At 43.3% G+C, this 13,643-nt stretch overlaps 3 protein-coding genes across 3 annotated transcripts; 2 read left to right on the forward strand and 1 right to left on the reverse strand.

The window, feature by feature from the left end:
- Positions 1-1,179: 1,179 nt before the first annotated feature.
- Positions 1,180-3,120, forward strand: RB195_015994 (uncharacterized protein; the record flags this gene model as incomplete). Its single annotated transcript, XM_064206958.1, has 3 exons — positions 1,180-1,331; positions 1,493-2,330; positions 2,386-3,120. 3 exons carry the CDS (start codon positions 1,180-1,182, stop codon positions 3,118-3,120), a joined length of 1,725 nt encoding a protein of 574 aa, XP_064062839.1.
- Positions 1,698-2,558, forward strand: RB195_015995 (uncharacterized protein; the record flags this gene model as incomplete). The annotated part of the gene is made up of 1 exon (XM_064206959.1): positions 1,698-2,558. The coding sequence occupies one exon, from the start codon at positions 1,698-1,700 to the stop codon at positions 2,556-2,558; it is 861 nt and encodes a 286-aa protein (XP_064062840.1).
- An 827-nt stretch (positions 3,121-3,947) lies between the features above and the next one.
- Positions 3,948-13,430, reverse strand: RB195_015996 (uncharacterized protein; the record flags this gene model as incomplete). The annotated part of the gene is made up of 24 exons (XM_064206960.1): positions 3,948-3,989; positions 4,036-4,161; positions 4,223-4,325; positions 4,392-4,499; positions 5,116-5,241; positions 5,455-5,601; positions 5,683-5,839; positions 5,894-6,049; positions 6,423-6,517; positions 6,792-7,030; positions 7,748-7,816; positions 7,907-8,112; positions 8,894-9,008; positions 9,074-9,163; positions 9,240-9,398; positions 9,499-9,625; positions 9,821-9,901; positions 10,067-10,253; positions 10,497-10,653; positions 10,722-10,819; positions 10,890-11,037; positions 11,209-11,352; positions 12,485-12,616; positions 13,323-13,430. The coding sequence occupies 24 exons, from the start codon at positions 13,428-13,430 to the stop codon at positions 3,948-3,950; spliced, it is 3,120 nt and encodes a 1,039-aa protein (XP_064062841.1).
- Positions 13,431-13,643: the final 213 nt, after the last annotated feature.

Consider the following 13,643-nt stretch of genomic DNA (forward strand, 5'->3'; position numbering starts at 1 on the left):
TACTCGTCGAAGGCAGCAGTTCAAATGGAATTACCAGATTTTCCACAGTTCCACATGCGTGCCAGAATTCGCATGAGGCACCAGGGCTGACCAAAACAGTTGACGAGAGTGGGATTCGAACCCACGCCCCCGAAGGGACTGGTGCCTTAAACCAGCGCCTTGGACCGCTCGGCCATCTCGCCACATCTCAATTCCGGAAGGCAGCAGTTCAAATGGAATTCCCAGATTTTCCACAGTTCCACATGCGTGCCAGAATTCGCATGAGGCACCAGGGCTGACCAAAACAGTTGACGAGAGTGGGATTCGAACCCACGCCCCCGAAGGGACTGGTGCCTAAAACCAGCGCCTTAGACCGCTCGGCCATCTCGCCATACATACTCGTCGAAGGCAGCAGTTCAAATGGAATTACCAGATTTTCCACAGTTCCACATGCGTGCCAGAATTCGCATGAGGCACCAGGGCTGACCAAAACAGTTGACGAGAGTGGGATTCGAACCCACGCCCCCGAAGGGACTGGTGCCTTAAACCAGCGCCTTGGACGCCGCCATCCGCCACATCTCAATTCCGGAAGGCAGCAGTTCAAATGGAATTCCCAGATTTTCCACAGTTCCACATGCGTGCCAGAATTCGCATGAGGCACCAGGGCTCACAGTACAAACAGTTGACGAGAGTGGGATTCGAACCCACGCCCCCGAAGGGACTGGTGCCTAAAACCAGCGCCTTAGACCGCTCGGCCATCTCGCCATACATACTCGTCGAAGGGCAGCAGTTCAAATGGAATTCCCAGATTTTCCACAGTTCCACATGCGTGCCAGAATTCGCATGAGGCACCAGGGCTCACCAAAACAGTTGACGAGAGTGGGATTCGAACCCACGCCCCCGAAGGGACTGGTGCCTTAAACCAGCGCCTTGGACCGCTCGGCCATCTCGCCACATCTCAATTCCGGAAGGCAGCAGTTCAAATGGAATTCCCAGATTTTCCACAGTTCCACATGCGTGCCAGAATTCGCATGAGGCACCAGGGCTCACCAAAACAGTTGACGAGAGTGGGATTCGAACCCACGCCCCCGAAGGGACTGGTGCCTAAAACCAGCGCCTTAGACCGCTCGGCCATCTCGCCATACATACTCGTCGAAGGCAGCAGTTCAAATGGAATTCCCAGATTTTCCACAGTTCCACATGCGTGCCAGAATTCAAGAGGCTACCAAAACAGTTGACGAGAGTGGGATTCGAACCCACGCCCCCGAAGAGGTGCCTAAAACCAGCGCCTTAGACCGCTCGGCCATCTCGCCAACATACTCATCGAAGGCAGCAGTTCAAATGGAATCTAAGTAACGGAGATTCCAGAGGCACCAGGGCTCACCAAAACAGTTGACGAGAGTGGGATTCGAACCCACGCCCCCGAAGGGACTGGTGCCTAAAACCAGCGCCTTGACCGCCGGCCATCTCGCCACATCTCATTCGAAGGCAGCAGTTCAAATGGAATTCCCAGATTTTCCACAGTTCCACATGCGTGCCAGAATTCGCATGAGGCACCAGGGCTCACCAAAACAGTTGACGAGAGTGGGATTCGAACCCACGCCCCCGAAGGGACTGGTGCCTTAAACCAGCGCCTTGGACCGCTCGGCCATCTCGCCACATCTCAATTCCGGAAGGCAGCAGTTCAAATGGAATTCCCAGATTTTCCACAGTTCCACATGCGTGCCAGAATTCGCATGAGGCACCAGGGCTCACCAAAACAGTTGACGAGAGTGGGATTCGAACCCACGCCCCCGAAGGGACTGGTGCCTAAAACCAGCGCCTTAGACCGCTCGGCCATCTCGCCATACATACTCGTCGAAGGCAGCAGTTCAAATGGAATTCCCAGATTTTCCACAGTTCCACATCCGTGGCAGAATTCGCATGAGGCACCAGGGCTCACCAAAACAGTTGACGAGAGTGGGATTCGAACCCACGCCCCCGAAGGGACTGGTGCCTTAAACCAGCGCCTTGGACCGCTCGGCCATCTCGCCACATCAAGAGCGGCCATCTGCAATACCGTCGAAGGCAGCAGTTCAAATGGAATTCCCAGATTTTCCACAGTTCCACATGCGTGCCAGAATTCGCATGAGGCACCAGGGCTCACCAAAACAGTTGACGAGAGTGGGATTCGAACCCACGCCCCCGAAGGGACTGGTGCCTTAAACCAGCGCCTTGGACCGCTCGGCCATCTCGCCACATCTCAATTCCGGAAGGCAGCAGTTCAAATGGAATTCCCAGATTTTCCACAGTTCCACATGCGTGCCAGAATTCGCATGAGGCACCAGGGCTCACCAAAACAGTTGACGAGAGTGGGATTCGAACCCACGCCCCCGAAGGGACTGGTGCCTAAAACCAGCGCCTTAGACCGCTCGGCCATCTCGCCATACATACTCGTCGAAGGCAGCAGTTCAAATGGAATTCCCAGATTTTCCACAGTTCCACATGCGTGCCAGAATTCGCATGAGGCACCAGGGCTCACCAAAACAGTTGACGAGAGTGGGATTCGAACCCACGCCCCCGAAGGGACTGGTGCCTAAAACCAGCGCCTTAGACCGCTCGGCCATCTCGCCATACATACTCGTCGAAGGCAGCAGTTCAAATGGAATTCCCAGATTTTCCACAGTTCCACATGCGTGCCAGAATTCGCATGAGGCACCAGGGCTGACCAAAACAGTTGACGAGAGTGGATTCGAACCCACGCCCCCGAAGGGACTGGTGCCTAAAACCAGCGCCTTAGACCGCTCGGCCATCTCGCCATACATACTCGTCGAAGGCAGCAGTTCAAATGGAATTACCAGATTTTCCACAGTTCCACATGCGTGCCAGAATTCGCATGAGGCACCAGGGCTGACCAAAACAGTTGACGAGAGTGGGATTCGAACCCACGCCCCCGAAGGGACTGGTGCCTTAAACCAGCGCCTTGGACCGCTCGGCCATCTCGCCACATCTCAATTCCGGAAGGCAGCAGTTCAAATGGAATTCCCAGATTTTCCACAGTTCCACATGCGTGCCAGAATTCGCATGAGGCACCAGGGCCGACCAAAACAGTTGACGAGAGTGGGATTCGAACCCACGCCCCCGAAGGGACTGGTGCCTTAAACCAGCGCCTTGGACCGCTCGGCCATCTCGCCATACATACTCGTCGAAGTCAGCAGTTCAAATGGAATTCCCAGATATAGACAAACTTTGTGCGAGAACTGACGGCACAAAAAACCACTACGGAGCTCTTTTCTTGGATGCTTTCAAACGTTGTGATTTTGCAACTTACTCTGAGAAAGAGCAGCTCAAACAGATGATGGGGTTTATAGTCTACTAGCTGTGCCTCTCTTCTTTTTCAGAGTAACGGGTTGTCAGAGAATTGCTATTGCTCTGAGGAATAAGTCGTGATGGTTTCTTTTATCGTTAAAGTGTAAACAAAAAAATTGGTAGGATGTCACACAACATTAGTTGGTAAATTTAACGCTCTAGAAAAATGTAGCGTTTTCATTCTCCCTTTTTTGTCATTAAGATGAAGTATTGTGTAAAGAGAAGAAAGCATTCTCAAGCCATTTGTTTTTTTTCCTCTTTGAACTTAACCGAATGCATAAGGTCGCCGAAGCTGTGAAGGGGAAGTGAAGGGAAGCAAAAAAGTTCCTCCCTCCGCTTGTCTTTGCTCCTCAAAAATGGGAATTGTGGCTTTGAAGGCAGGCAGACCAATCGTCATGGATTAGGGTAAAATTCATTCAATTTTTTACTTGATACTCTTATTTAACAATTCAGAAAAAAATCAGTAAAAATTGAAAAAGTACTGCCGTATAGATCAAGAAATTATCTATCAAAGGTTGTACAACATTTCTCCAATATTTCTTGTTAATATGTGCACTTTTATGTTAAAATAAGCACATATCTTATTCCCTAACCCAATAGGATTCGAATGAACAACTTATTTATGCTCTGTCAGCTTCAATTTGCACGAGTAATAATAATACCTTTAAATATACTAACTGGAAGTTTCTACTTCGATGTATTACTTACCTTATCATTGCTGTGGCATAACGTTAACCACTCATGGTCTACCTTGGTCACGTCAGCACCGACTATGCGTAACCCAGCTGCGGTACCGTTGTAGAATTCACCCCATTCCTTCAATTGCTTCAATGGCTGTAATAATTACAGTTGTTTTTATGCTACCACACTGAGCTTCGAAAGTGCTGGAATTTACCTCTGTCACAGTGAGATCGTAAGTAAGATTTGATGGATAAATTCGCGCCGATAAACATAAGTCCGGGACGTACAATGGTTCTGTTGGGTTAGGTAGAGTGGTCCTTAATTAACACTCGTAAATCCGTTACACAGTATTGGAATGGCACCATTCCAAGCTTCAATCTCACCTGAATTCAAAAAAAGCACGGCCGAACGACTGGCAAAGGTATCGAGTCCATGTGGCAGATAGAAACTGTTCTTGAGCTTCTCGGATTTCTCCATCTGTGCCGGCATCGCTAAAGAAAAAGTTGAAAAGAGTTGAATTTGCTGGGTAAAATTAGAGAATATAATAATATTTGCTATTATATTACACTTCAAAGAAGAGAATACGCCAATAGTCACTTATCAGTTTTAACGCCAGCCAGCTGAGTAGAGCACAATTAACAGTCACCCAACCAAATTTGCGAACAATAATAAAGTTTGTAGGAAGCTACGTAGTTTAGATATTAAAAACTTTCAGATGTAGAAACTAACACATTCCTTTCGAAAGAAATACACATGCAATCTGAGAATATTGTGCTCATGTGAAACTTATTTAAAATTGGCGCATGGTTTTTGTGATGAATGAGAGCATGGGGTAGCTAATCCGCTAATCACTTGTTCTCTTGAGAGCTCAGTTTCATCATAGATGCCGTTACTGATCTCGCTCTACATGCACCTACCACTACCAATTACAGTGAGGAAAACTGAATCTTTCAAAAAAAAAAGTCAAGACACATTATTAACTCATAAATGTTTGAAATATTCGCAATAAACGTCCAGCTTAGATTATAACTGAAACTCCAGAAATAAATTTTGAAGAAATTAATTAATTTCGGGAAAGTATATTGTTGTGGAGAAAGAGGAGCTTACAGATGTTGTGTTGCAATCAGAACTGGCTTCGTGCTGTCCAACATGGATCGAACATTATCACGTCGCACATCCCTTGGCCATCGAATGCGGGCAATTTGTGCCATTTCCTCAGGTTGTGGAAAAGTCCTGAAACACGCGTCAGAATACCACACATTGCAAATAGTTCAAGATTTTGGTATTTGCGCATAAGGCTTAAGCACAGCTCAGAATCTACCCGCTCCTTTGTTTCACAAAAACTGAAAAAGAGGTCAGCCTTAAATTAGTGGCTTATTTTATTGTACTTCTTAGCTCGTAAATCAATTTCTGCATATCTACTGAACGAATTATGTGGGAACCTACGTTGTCGTCTGAGGTCTTTTGAATTGAAACAACTCAGTGGATGTGTGTTGTCCGACAATAATACTGCCCAGCAAGAGGCCAATGGAAGGCGGTAGCTGCTCTATTGTCCATCGGGTGAATCCGAATTCCGAAATGAGACTGACACTTCTGTTAAAATGACAACATATGCAAAAATCCACTACATAGATTTTTTATACACAAAATCGTTGGCAATCTTTAGGAACTCACTTCTGTGCTGGTGTTTTCGTATTGCTGAACATGATCTGCGCAACTCTTTCAATTTGATCTTGTTCCAGACGCAGTCGTCTTTCCCAATTTCTGCCTAATAAACGATGGACGTCGGCCATCAGAGTCAATCGTCCCGCACCCAAACCAACACCAAATACTGGAAAGTATGTTGTCGACCAATCCAGTTCAGTTTGTGGATTGCCGTAATTACCTGTCAACATCCTCGCTACTTTACTGGTACTACCAGCTAATGTTGGCGTCACATGAAACTGCAGTAATCCTGCCACCGCCTTCCATAAAGAAAAAGGATTGTCGACGGAGAAGTTTCGCGTAGGATGTGCATAAGGTGATGGAAATTCGTTCAGAGCTGAACAGGTAAGGATACGGGCAATCATTGGTATTCCAGTACATCATTTTCACGGTGTAGTCGAATAAAAATGACATCACCTCGTGTAATTTGCAAGCTGCTTTCGAAACGGAGGGGTAAAGCAGGAACTTGGGACCGAGGGGGAACCATCACCAGTCCCACTTATCGCTACATTTCGAGAGCAGCTAGTGACGGTGCCAACTCCATCCTAGTCGCTAGCTAAACCGCACCGCTTCAAGCGTAGCCTCTGATGCAACTGCACCGAATTTCATGTCATTCACCCAACTATGCATCCTTTACGTATTGACGAATAAATAAACAATATACCAAATGCTCCACAAAAAGGGTAACTGGTATGATTTTATAGGCCTACCGAGTCCATCGCCACGACGGACATGATAAGAACAATTCCTGCAGTCAGGGAACTCAGCAGCATATTGAGACGAATATGCGGTAAGCCCCAGAACACTGGAAGTAAAAAATGTTGAAATTAGACATTTTAATTATCAGCGTCAGAGATAATTTTGACAAATTCGATGCAATCGAATGTTTCGAAATCATCTCTGACGAGTCCCTCTATTCGAACATCCTTTTAAGCACCGAAACGACAGCTTGTAGAGCAGTAGACAAAAAACAAAAACAAAACTAAATAGTCGACCATTTTCAATTGACGATTTCGAACATCTTTCACTATTCTTTACAAGTTAAACAGTTCTTCGTTTAAACCGTCCAGAAGGCTCACCTAGTAGCGGCATGAAGATAATATACAATTTGAGACTTCATGTGGAACAATCCACAATCTAATGACCATTCCTCGAACATTCCATGGATTGCGCCCACTACGGCATACACGTTTCCGTGCAGTGGAGCAGTTGAATCCACTGTAATATCCACTACAACAGTAGATTTTTCAGCTCGTTCGGCTCCTAGCAATCGCAATTCATTCGTGCTTTCACGAAACTTCACTAAACGATTCCAGTTCTGAAAAAGATGAAATTATTTTGGAGATGAAATTCATGTGGGTGGTAGCAAAGTTTTAGGAAATCGAGAAATCAGACTGAATAATCGGGAAATTGCAACGATGGTGCGGAGGAAGCGTCCCAAGCTTCCGAAATTTTTAGATTCGGTTTGTTGGAATACTGTACACACAGGTCTAGCTGTCTGGTTTAATCTAGTAATTGTTCAGTAACCCAATGTGAAGCTCGGAAATGTATTTTTGATCCATACGGTGAGAGAAAGCGTCTTCTCAACTAGAGAGCGAAACGAGAAAGATATTTTTAAAAAAAGAGTTGCGAACAACACCATTAAAAAGGACATGCATTAGTGGATTGTAGCTAATGCATTCAAAATTAGTGGTGAAAAAAACTAGTCCAATTTTAACAAGATGGATATTTTTGAGCGGTATAGGATTTTTCAGAAGTTACAAATGCAAAAGTTTTAATTCGTAGTTTACTGAGAAGCGTAGTAGCTAAGATGCTGTTTAGAGATTATGTCAGTGCAATGACGCAACGGCGAGATGGCCGAGCGGTCCAAGGCGCTGGTTTAAGGCACCAGTCCCTTCGGGGGCGTGGGTTCGAATCCCACTCTCGTCAGTCCTTTTACAAAGACGTTCGTTTTTCAAGATTACAGTGACGTCCATCAGAACAAGTGTAACACGTGCTTCAAGTGAAATTATTCAGTGAAAGAACTGATTTCTACCTCTTCTGCAGATTCTTTCGGTCTTCTTTGCTTTGCGTCTATTTCACAGCTATCATTTTTGAGAGGAATCTGCAAAGCAATACCAATGTACCCCTATTTCAATTTCTTAAACTCCCACGTATACAGTACGTGTCCTTCAAGAAACGAAGACAAACAAACCTTCCGCCACGGTAATCTAGGATGTTGATCTATGACAATTCCAGCTTGTTCGAGTATGAAACGAATAGCCGAGTGCAGTTGGGGTTCGGCAAGAGAGAGCTCCAAGTCGTTCTCATAGTTTCGATTACGTGTCTTCCAATCTAGCATAAGGTGCATGGCTTTTTCCCGAGGCAATGCATCCATGAGGGAAACAAAAAGGTCGCGAGCTAAAGAGAAAGGTTTGTCTAGTTATCTCTGATCCGTTCATGTGGATTTCACATTTATCCACAAATAAAAGAAGAAAACTGCGACAAAAGTAATGTCATGTGTACATTGCCTTCTTTCCGTCCAACTGCGTAAATATCGCTCTAGAGCGTTATTTTTAAATGACTAAGAGTCATCCTATCTACAATACCACGATACATAAGTGAAGACAACAAAATGCTCTACTTCAAGCATATTTCTTTTATTTTTTTTCCTTAGGTCGAACAAAATATTTTAGAAGAAAAAAATGAAAAAGGTGGACTGCATGCAACCGCAATGCAATGCAAAGACGAAAATATTTGTCTCTTTCGTTATGAAGTGTGGCCCGTAGCTACAAAAGAACTTCCGTGACTCGGTTCGGGGGCGGTACAGTTATACCACGAGTTTTCCTTTTTACAATGAGGGTGGGGATTTTCAGCTTTAAAAAAGGGACGACGCCGAAACGTTAGCCAAAAAATATGTTATTATAATTTCGTTATGCTTAATAACAACTACATATATGCCCCAGTATTTCTCGATTTCAGATGTCGGTATCCATCGCGCTGCAGCCGCTACCGTAAAAACAAATGAGTTTAGTGCCAAATATGCACTATCGCGACTGTAAACAATACTCTAAAAAAATTACTATATGTAGAAACAAAATAGGCGTGCAAAAACTTGAGGTAACTTCGAAAAGCTATAGTTTGCCCCCTATCAATTCGGAGAGACGATTTTTTAAAATAAAATGTAGCAATGTCTACCCACCGAGAGGATTAACGAACATTGGTGGCAGTTTGATACGTGTGAGTTTGCTTCCATATTTTATAACAAAGGAAGAGTCGTCCGTTGGGTACAGTAACATCGATTGTGTGATGGGGAACTATGAAAAATAGCGAAATTCGTTGTTACAACATAGTTTTATCCAAGAAATTTTAAAAAATTCACCCTCGGTATAACAACAACAGCACATTTTACGTGCCCAGAGTAGAGGCTCACTGAATTGTCCAGTTCCAGAACAACTGTCAGGTCACCATCCTTCAAAATTTCAAAGATAGAAAGAGAACTTTTCTCTCACATCTTTTAATGTTTATTCAAGGTGAAGTGAACTCACTCTAAGCGCCGTTGCGTCGCGGCAGGATAGTGTTAACATCGTTCCAGAGGTTGTTATATTGCTGACAGTATGTACAACGCGAATCGAGCGCAATTGGCCAAGCGAGCGGATGAAGAAATTAGCGAACTTTTGAGAAAGCACATTCTGTGACAGGAATATCTGCAAATTATCCGATCAACAGTGACTTAACACCACCTTCAACAATATCGAAACCCTTCATTCTTCCAGAATTACAACTACACAGTAGTTTTACACTCACCTTGTCAGCAACTTCTCCACTTGAATCTCTCCTAGATGGTTCTGTCCAGATGTGATCTAGGCAGAGTTCAGCTAACAAAAGATCGAAATCAGGTTGGCGTTGTAACTCACGACTGAAGACCTGAATCCTAAAAATGCTAAGATAATCGACCTGTAAGAATAACCTTGGAAGCAGGATTACAATGAAGTAAACCACGTCCGACCTGCAAAAATGTCCGGAAATTAGGGTGTAGAGAAAAAAAAACTTTCCGAGGGAAGAAGGAAGAAATCGAAGAGATCACGGGAGCTATAGTATGTAATTATTTTGCTGAAGATAATCTTACTTTGGCGTGATTCCTTTGTATAGAGTTGTGTATGGCTGCGATAAGACAGTGCTCGCAAACTCAGAGCGACCACCAAGAGACCTTAAAAAGTAAAAACAAAGTTACTTTTATTCCCGTGATATGTTTGAACTACATTGGCATTACTGTCTGAAAAGTAGCTGGTAGAAAAAAATTATAATCGCAGCAGAATGAAGTTTGAAAAATGTCCAAAATCCACCACTAAGCTGTGGAACTCAAAATACTCACATAGGTGAGAAAATCGACAACGCTGGACTGTCTGCCGGTGGTGCATGTGGTGGATGAGGAAATGACCGTTTATTCGCCAATCTAGCGGTCATAGATCGAGTATGAACAGAGCGAATCAGTGATCCAGCAGGTGCTGCTGCGGAAGCACGAGGTGGGAGACGTGATGATGGTACTGAAGCTCCAGAATCTATAAGTAGACTATGTGATGCAGATAAGATTGTTGTACGATATGGTTACCATATCTACCATATCTATTATGAACTGCAGATAAACGTGGAACCCACTGGAGTGCAATTAATAATTTCTTATGGAAAAACATATTTAGGCAAAATTTCGTTTCTCATAAACTGTTAAAATTGAAGAATACTCTAATGACGGTGAGATTAGATGGACATCCATCAACTAACAATGTTCCAACAAACATTCTTACTTTGTAAGCGATGAGTTGTAAGTGGTGTTGTTTTCAATGTCTCAGGATTTGGCGTTGCTTGCCTTGATAAAACCTCTGTTCTCCGCTTTTCAAGGAGATCCACAGCTGATCGGACTTCGTGTTCAGATGTGATACGTATTCGTAACAAGCTGTGTATCTAGTATCAGAAATGTATTATATAATCAAAAATTCAATCAAGTCCGTTTACAGAAAAACCAGACTCACTTCATTCACTCTATCAAAAACCAACATGATGTCATCTTCTGTACCAACAATCGTATACTCTGACTTCTCCCAACAGAATAACCACTGTGTTAATGAATCTACAAATAACAGAAACGGTAAAATCACAGAGGAGTATTTAACATCAACAAAAATCGAATGAAAGATTACCTCTTGGTTTGAATATAACTGCCAATAGTTCATTTAACGGATGTGATAGCGAATACAAAGCTACATGATCCTCTGCTGGTGGAATCTTTTGCGTTGAAAGATCACGTTCCACAAGAAGGCCAAAACTGGTCGCATATACGGCATGGATCTGCACCAAATACTCTAAGATTAGAACAAAACAAGTAAATTATTTCTTTAATCTTAATCAAAAAGGAAGAGAAACAGGGAAAAAATGTCGAAACCTAGTGTCCTGTGAAAACGAAAAAGTTTGACACCGCTTTCTAGCGGTAAGTTAGAACGACCTGAAGGAACAACTCACATCAAATTGCACACGGAATCCAAGTGGATGGGAGTCGTTCACAGATATAAATAGCATATCTCTTATTCCAACAACGCAAAAGAACTCTTGACTGCGATTCGTTTCATCTTCACCTTTGGATGGAGGAAATACGACATGAAGAAGCTAAATTATGGACAAGATTTGAAAAAAGGAACCAAACCATATTTATTTATTTCTATTTATATCTAGGGCGGGTGTGGCGCAATCTGTTAGAGGTCCGTTGTAGCCACACGGTCGAGGGTTCGAATCCGTCCTAGTGCTCACCAAGCCTTTCATCCTTCCGGGCTCGATAAATTGATACCAGACTCGGCTGGCCCCCGCAAGTCATTGTAGGGGCCAGCACGCGTTCCAAAACCTCAACGATTACGAATTCCAGTAAAAAACGCGTTGGCGCATCCCAAGTGGATTGATACGCCAGTGACTTTATCCTTTATCCTTCTTATTTATAACTATCTTATTCTTGTCTTTATATTCGGGTAAAATATAATTGGAGAGAAGCTAAGACATGTACAAAGTTGCTAAGAGAAAAAATAAGTTAGAGGAGAAATAAGACTGGCACTGCCCCAACCCCCCAAACCCCTTCGACTATACGAATGTATATAAAAACGATATACGAATGTAATTAGACAAGTAAATATGGATATGTACAATAGGGTCAAAACGACATGAAACACGGTGCAGCTGCGTATTCGGCTACCCTCGAAGCGGCGCGGTGAATATGGCAGTTGGAATCGAGGTGAGACCATCAAGAACTGCAGCGAAGAATGATGCTACCAAAGGTCCTCCCTGGATCTTAGCCGCTTCGCTGCACCACTTTGAGCGTAGCAGCTTATGCAACTGCACCGTGCTTCATGTCGCTTTGAACTCCTACTGTATGTACGACAAAAAAAAACAGCAGATCAGCTGATCTTCGTAAAGTGACGGTGAAATACTGTAGAACTGCATGGAGAGACAAACTTCACTTCAAATGACTAGATGAACTGACGGAGAGGTAAAAAGGAGGTATTTGATTAAATGCAATAGCAGGTATAGTGTTTAGGCATAATCATCGCTGATTTTGCTCCTTGATAATTGTGGACATATCCATCAATTTACTCATTTTGATCATTTAGAAATCAGAAACCTATTAGAAACCACTATTTTTATCCAGTGTAAACATTATGACGAAAATGGCCACAACATGATAAGTATAGGCTCTTTTCCAAGCATTCATAGCGATTCATCAGATACATAGTCAAAATATTCTAAATCGTACCTGTCTAATATCATATGAGACATCATGTCTCAAAAGCAATCTACCCGTCCCTGACGAAATTGTCACCTCATGGCCAACAGCTATCGCATATTGGTACGGCCCTTCTTCACGTTTTTGCTGACAGAAGAGTAACTGAAAAGGGACTAGTATCGCCCTTTTAAACTGTAAACAATTCCGCTGGCATTACGTTTTTAAGAGAATGAAAACATATTTATACTAGCATCAAAGGGCTACAGTAATGAAAATTTTAAAGTCATGAAATAATGAAAGGAATTGAAAGGAAATCGTTGAAAAAACATTATGATTGAGCACTGAATGCAACAAGTAGTCCTATTTTCCTCCATTAAACCGTAGCTCGTTCATTCACAGAGAGATTATTTCTCGAAAAATCAACGTTTTGCGTCCATTAAAATACCGTAAGATAGATAGAGGCAGTGAGGGGGAACTGAAGTCGAGTAGATCAATGATTTTAAAGTCAACTTAGAGAATGAAAACAAAATATTTCATGAAAAAAGTTTTAGTTGTGATGAGGGCTGACAACAGGGTAGGTGAAAAATTTGAGAAAAAAAAAACAAAAAGGCAATCCCAATTAAAAGCTCCATGCATTCGCCGAATCGCTATCAGTAGGACTTGAACGAAGTAGTAATTCTCTAGTCAACCATAGTAAATCATTAATAAATCCTCATGAATAAACTTGACCCCACATTCAATAACTCTGTTGTCGAGCTTTCCTCAAAGTTTGTAGCTTTTGGATGTAGGATAGAGTTACATCCAGAAAAATAGTTGAGCCCGTCTCTCACAGTTGACACAACACAGAACATCACCAAGCTTAGCTCACCTTCTCCGTTTTCCCTTTGAATGATGGCAATGGAATATTCCTTTTTGACGTAAGAATCATGTCGTTTTCTTTAACTTGCTGTGTATCAGCGCTGGCCGATTCGATCATTCGACGGAGCGCACCGTGGACACTGACGCGATGACTAATCAGAGTCCCTGCCGCGAAATATACAAAATATTTTAGAAGAGCTTTGTCGAATACAGAACACCTCTCAACATCATCGACCGGTCTCCTGCACTCCGCCACACAAAACTTTCCTTACGTATCGGTATCGTATAAAACGTACCGTATTGTACTGATACGAATGTCTACGAAATACCC

Source organism: Necator americanus, chromosome V, assembly GCF_031761385.1.
Source record: "Necator americanus strain Aroian chromosome V, whole genome shotgun sequence".
NCBI lineage: Eukaryota > Metazoa > Nematoda > Chromadorea > Rhabditida > Ancylostomatidae > Necator > Necator americanus.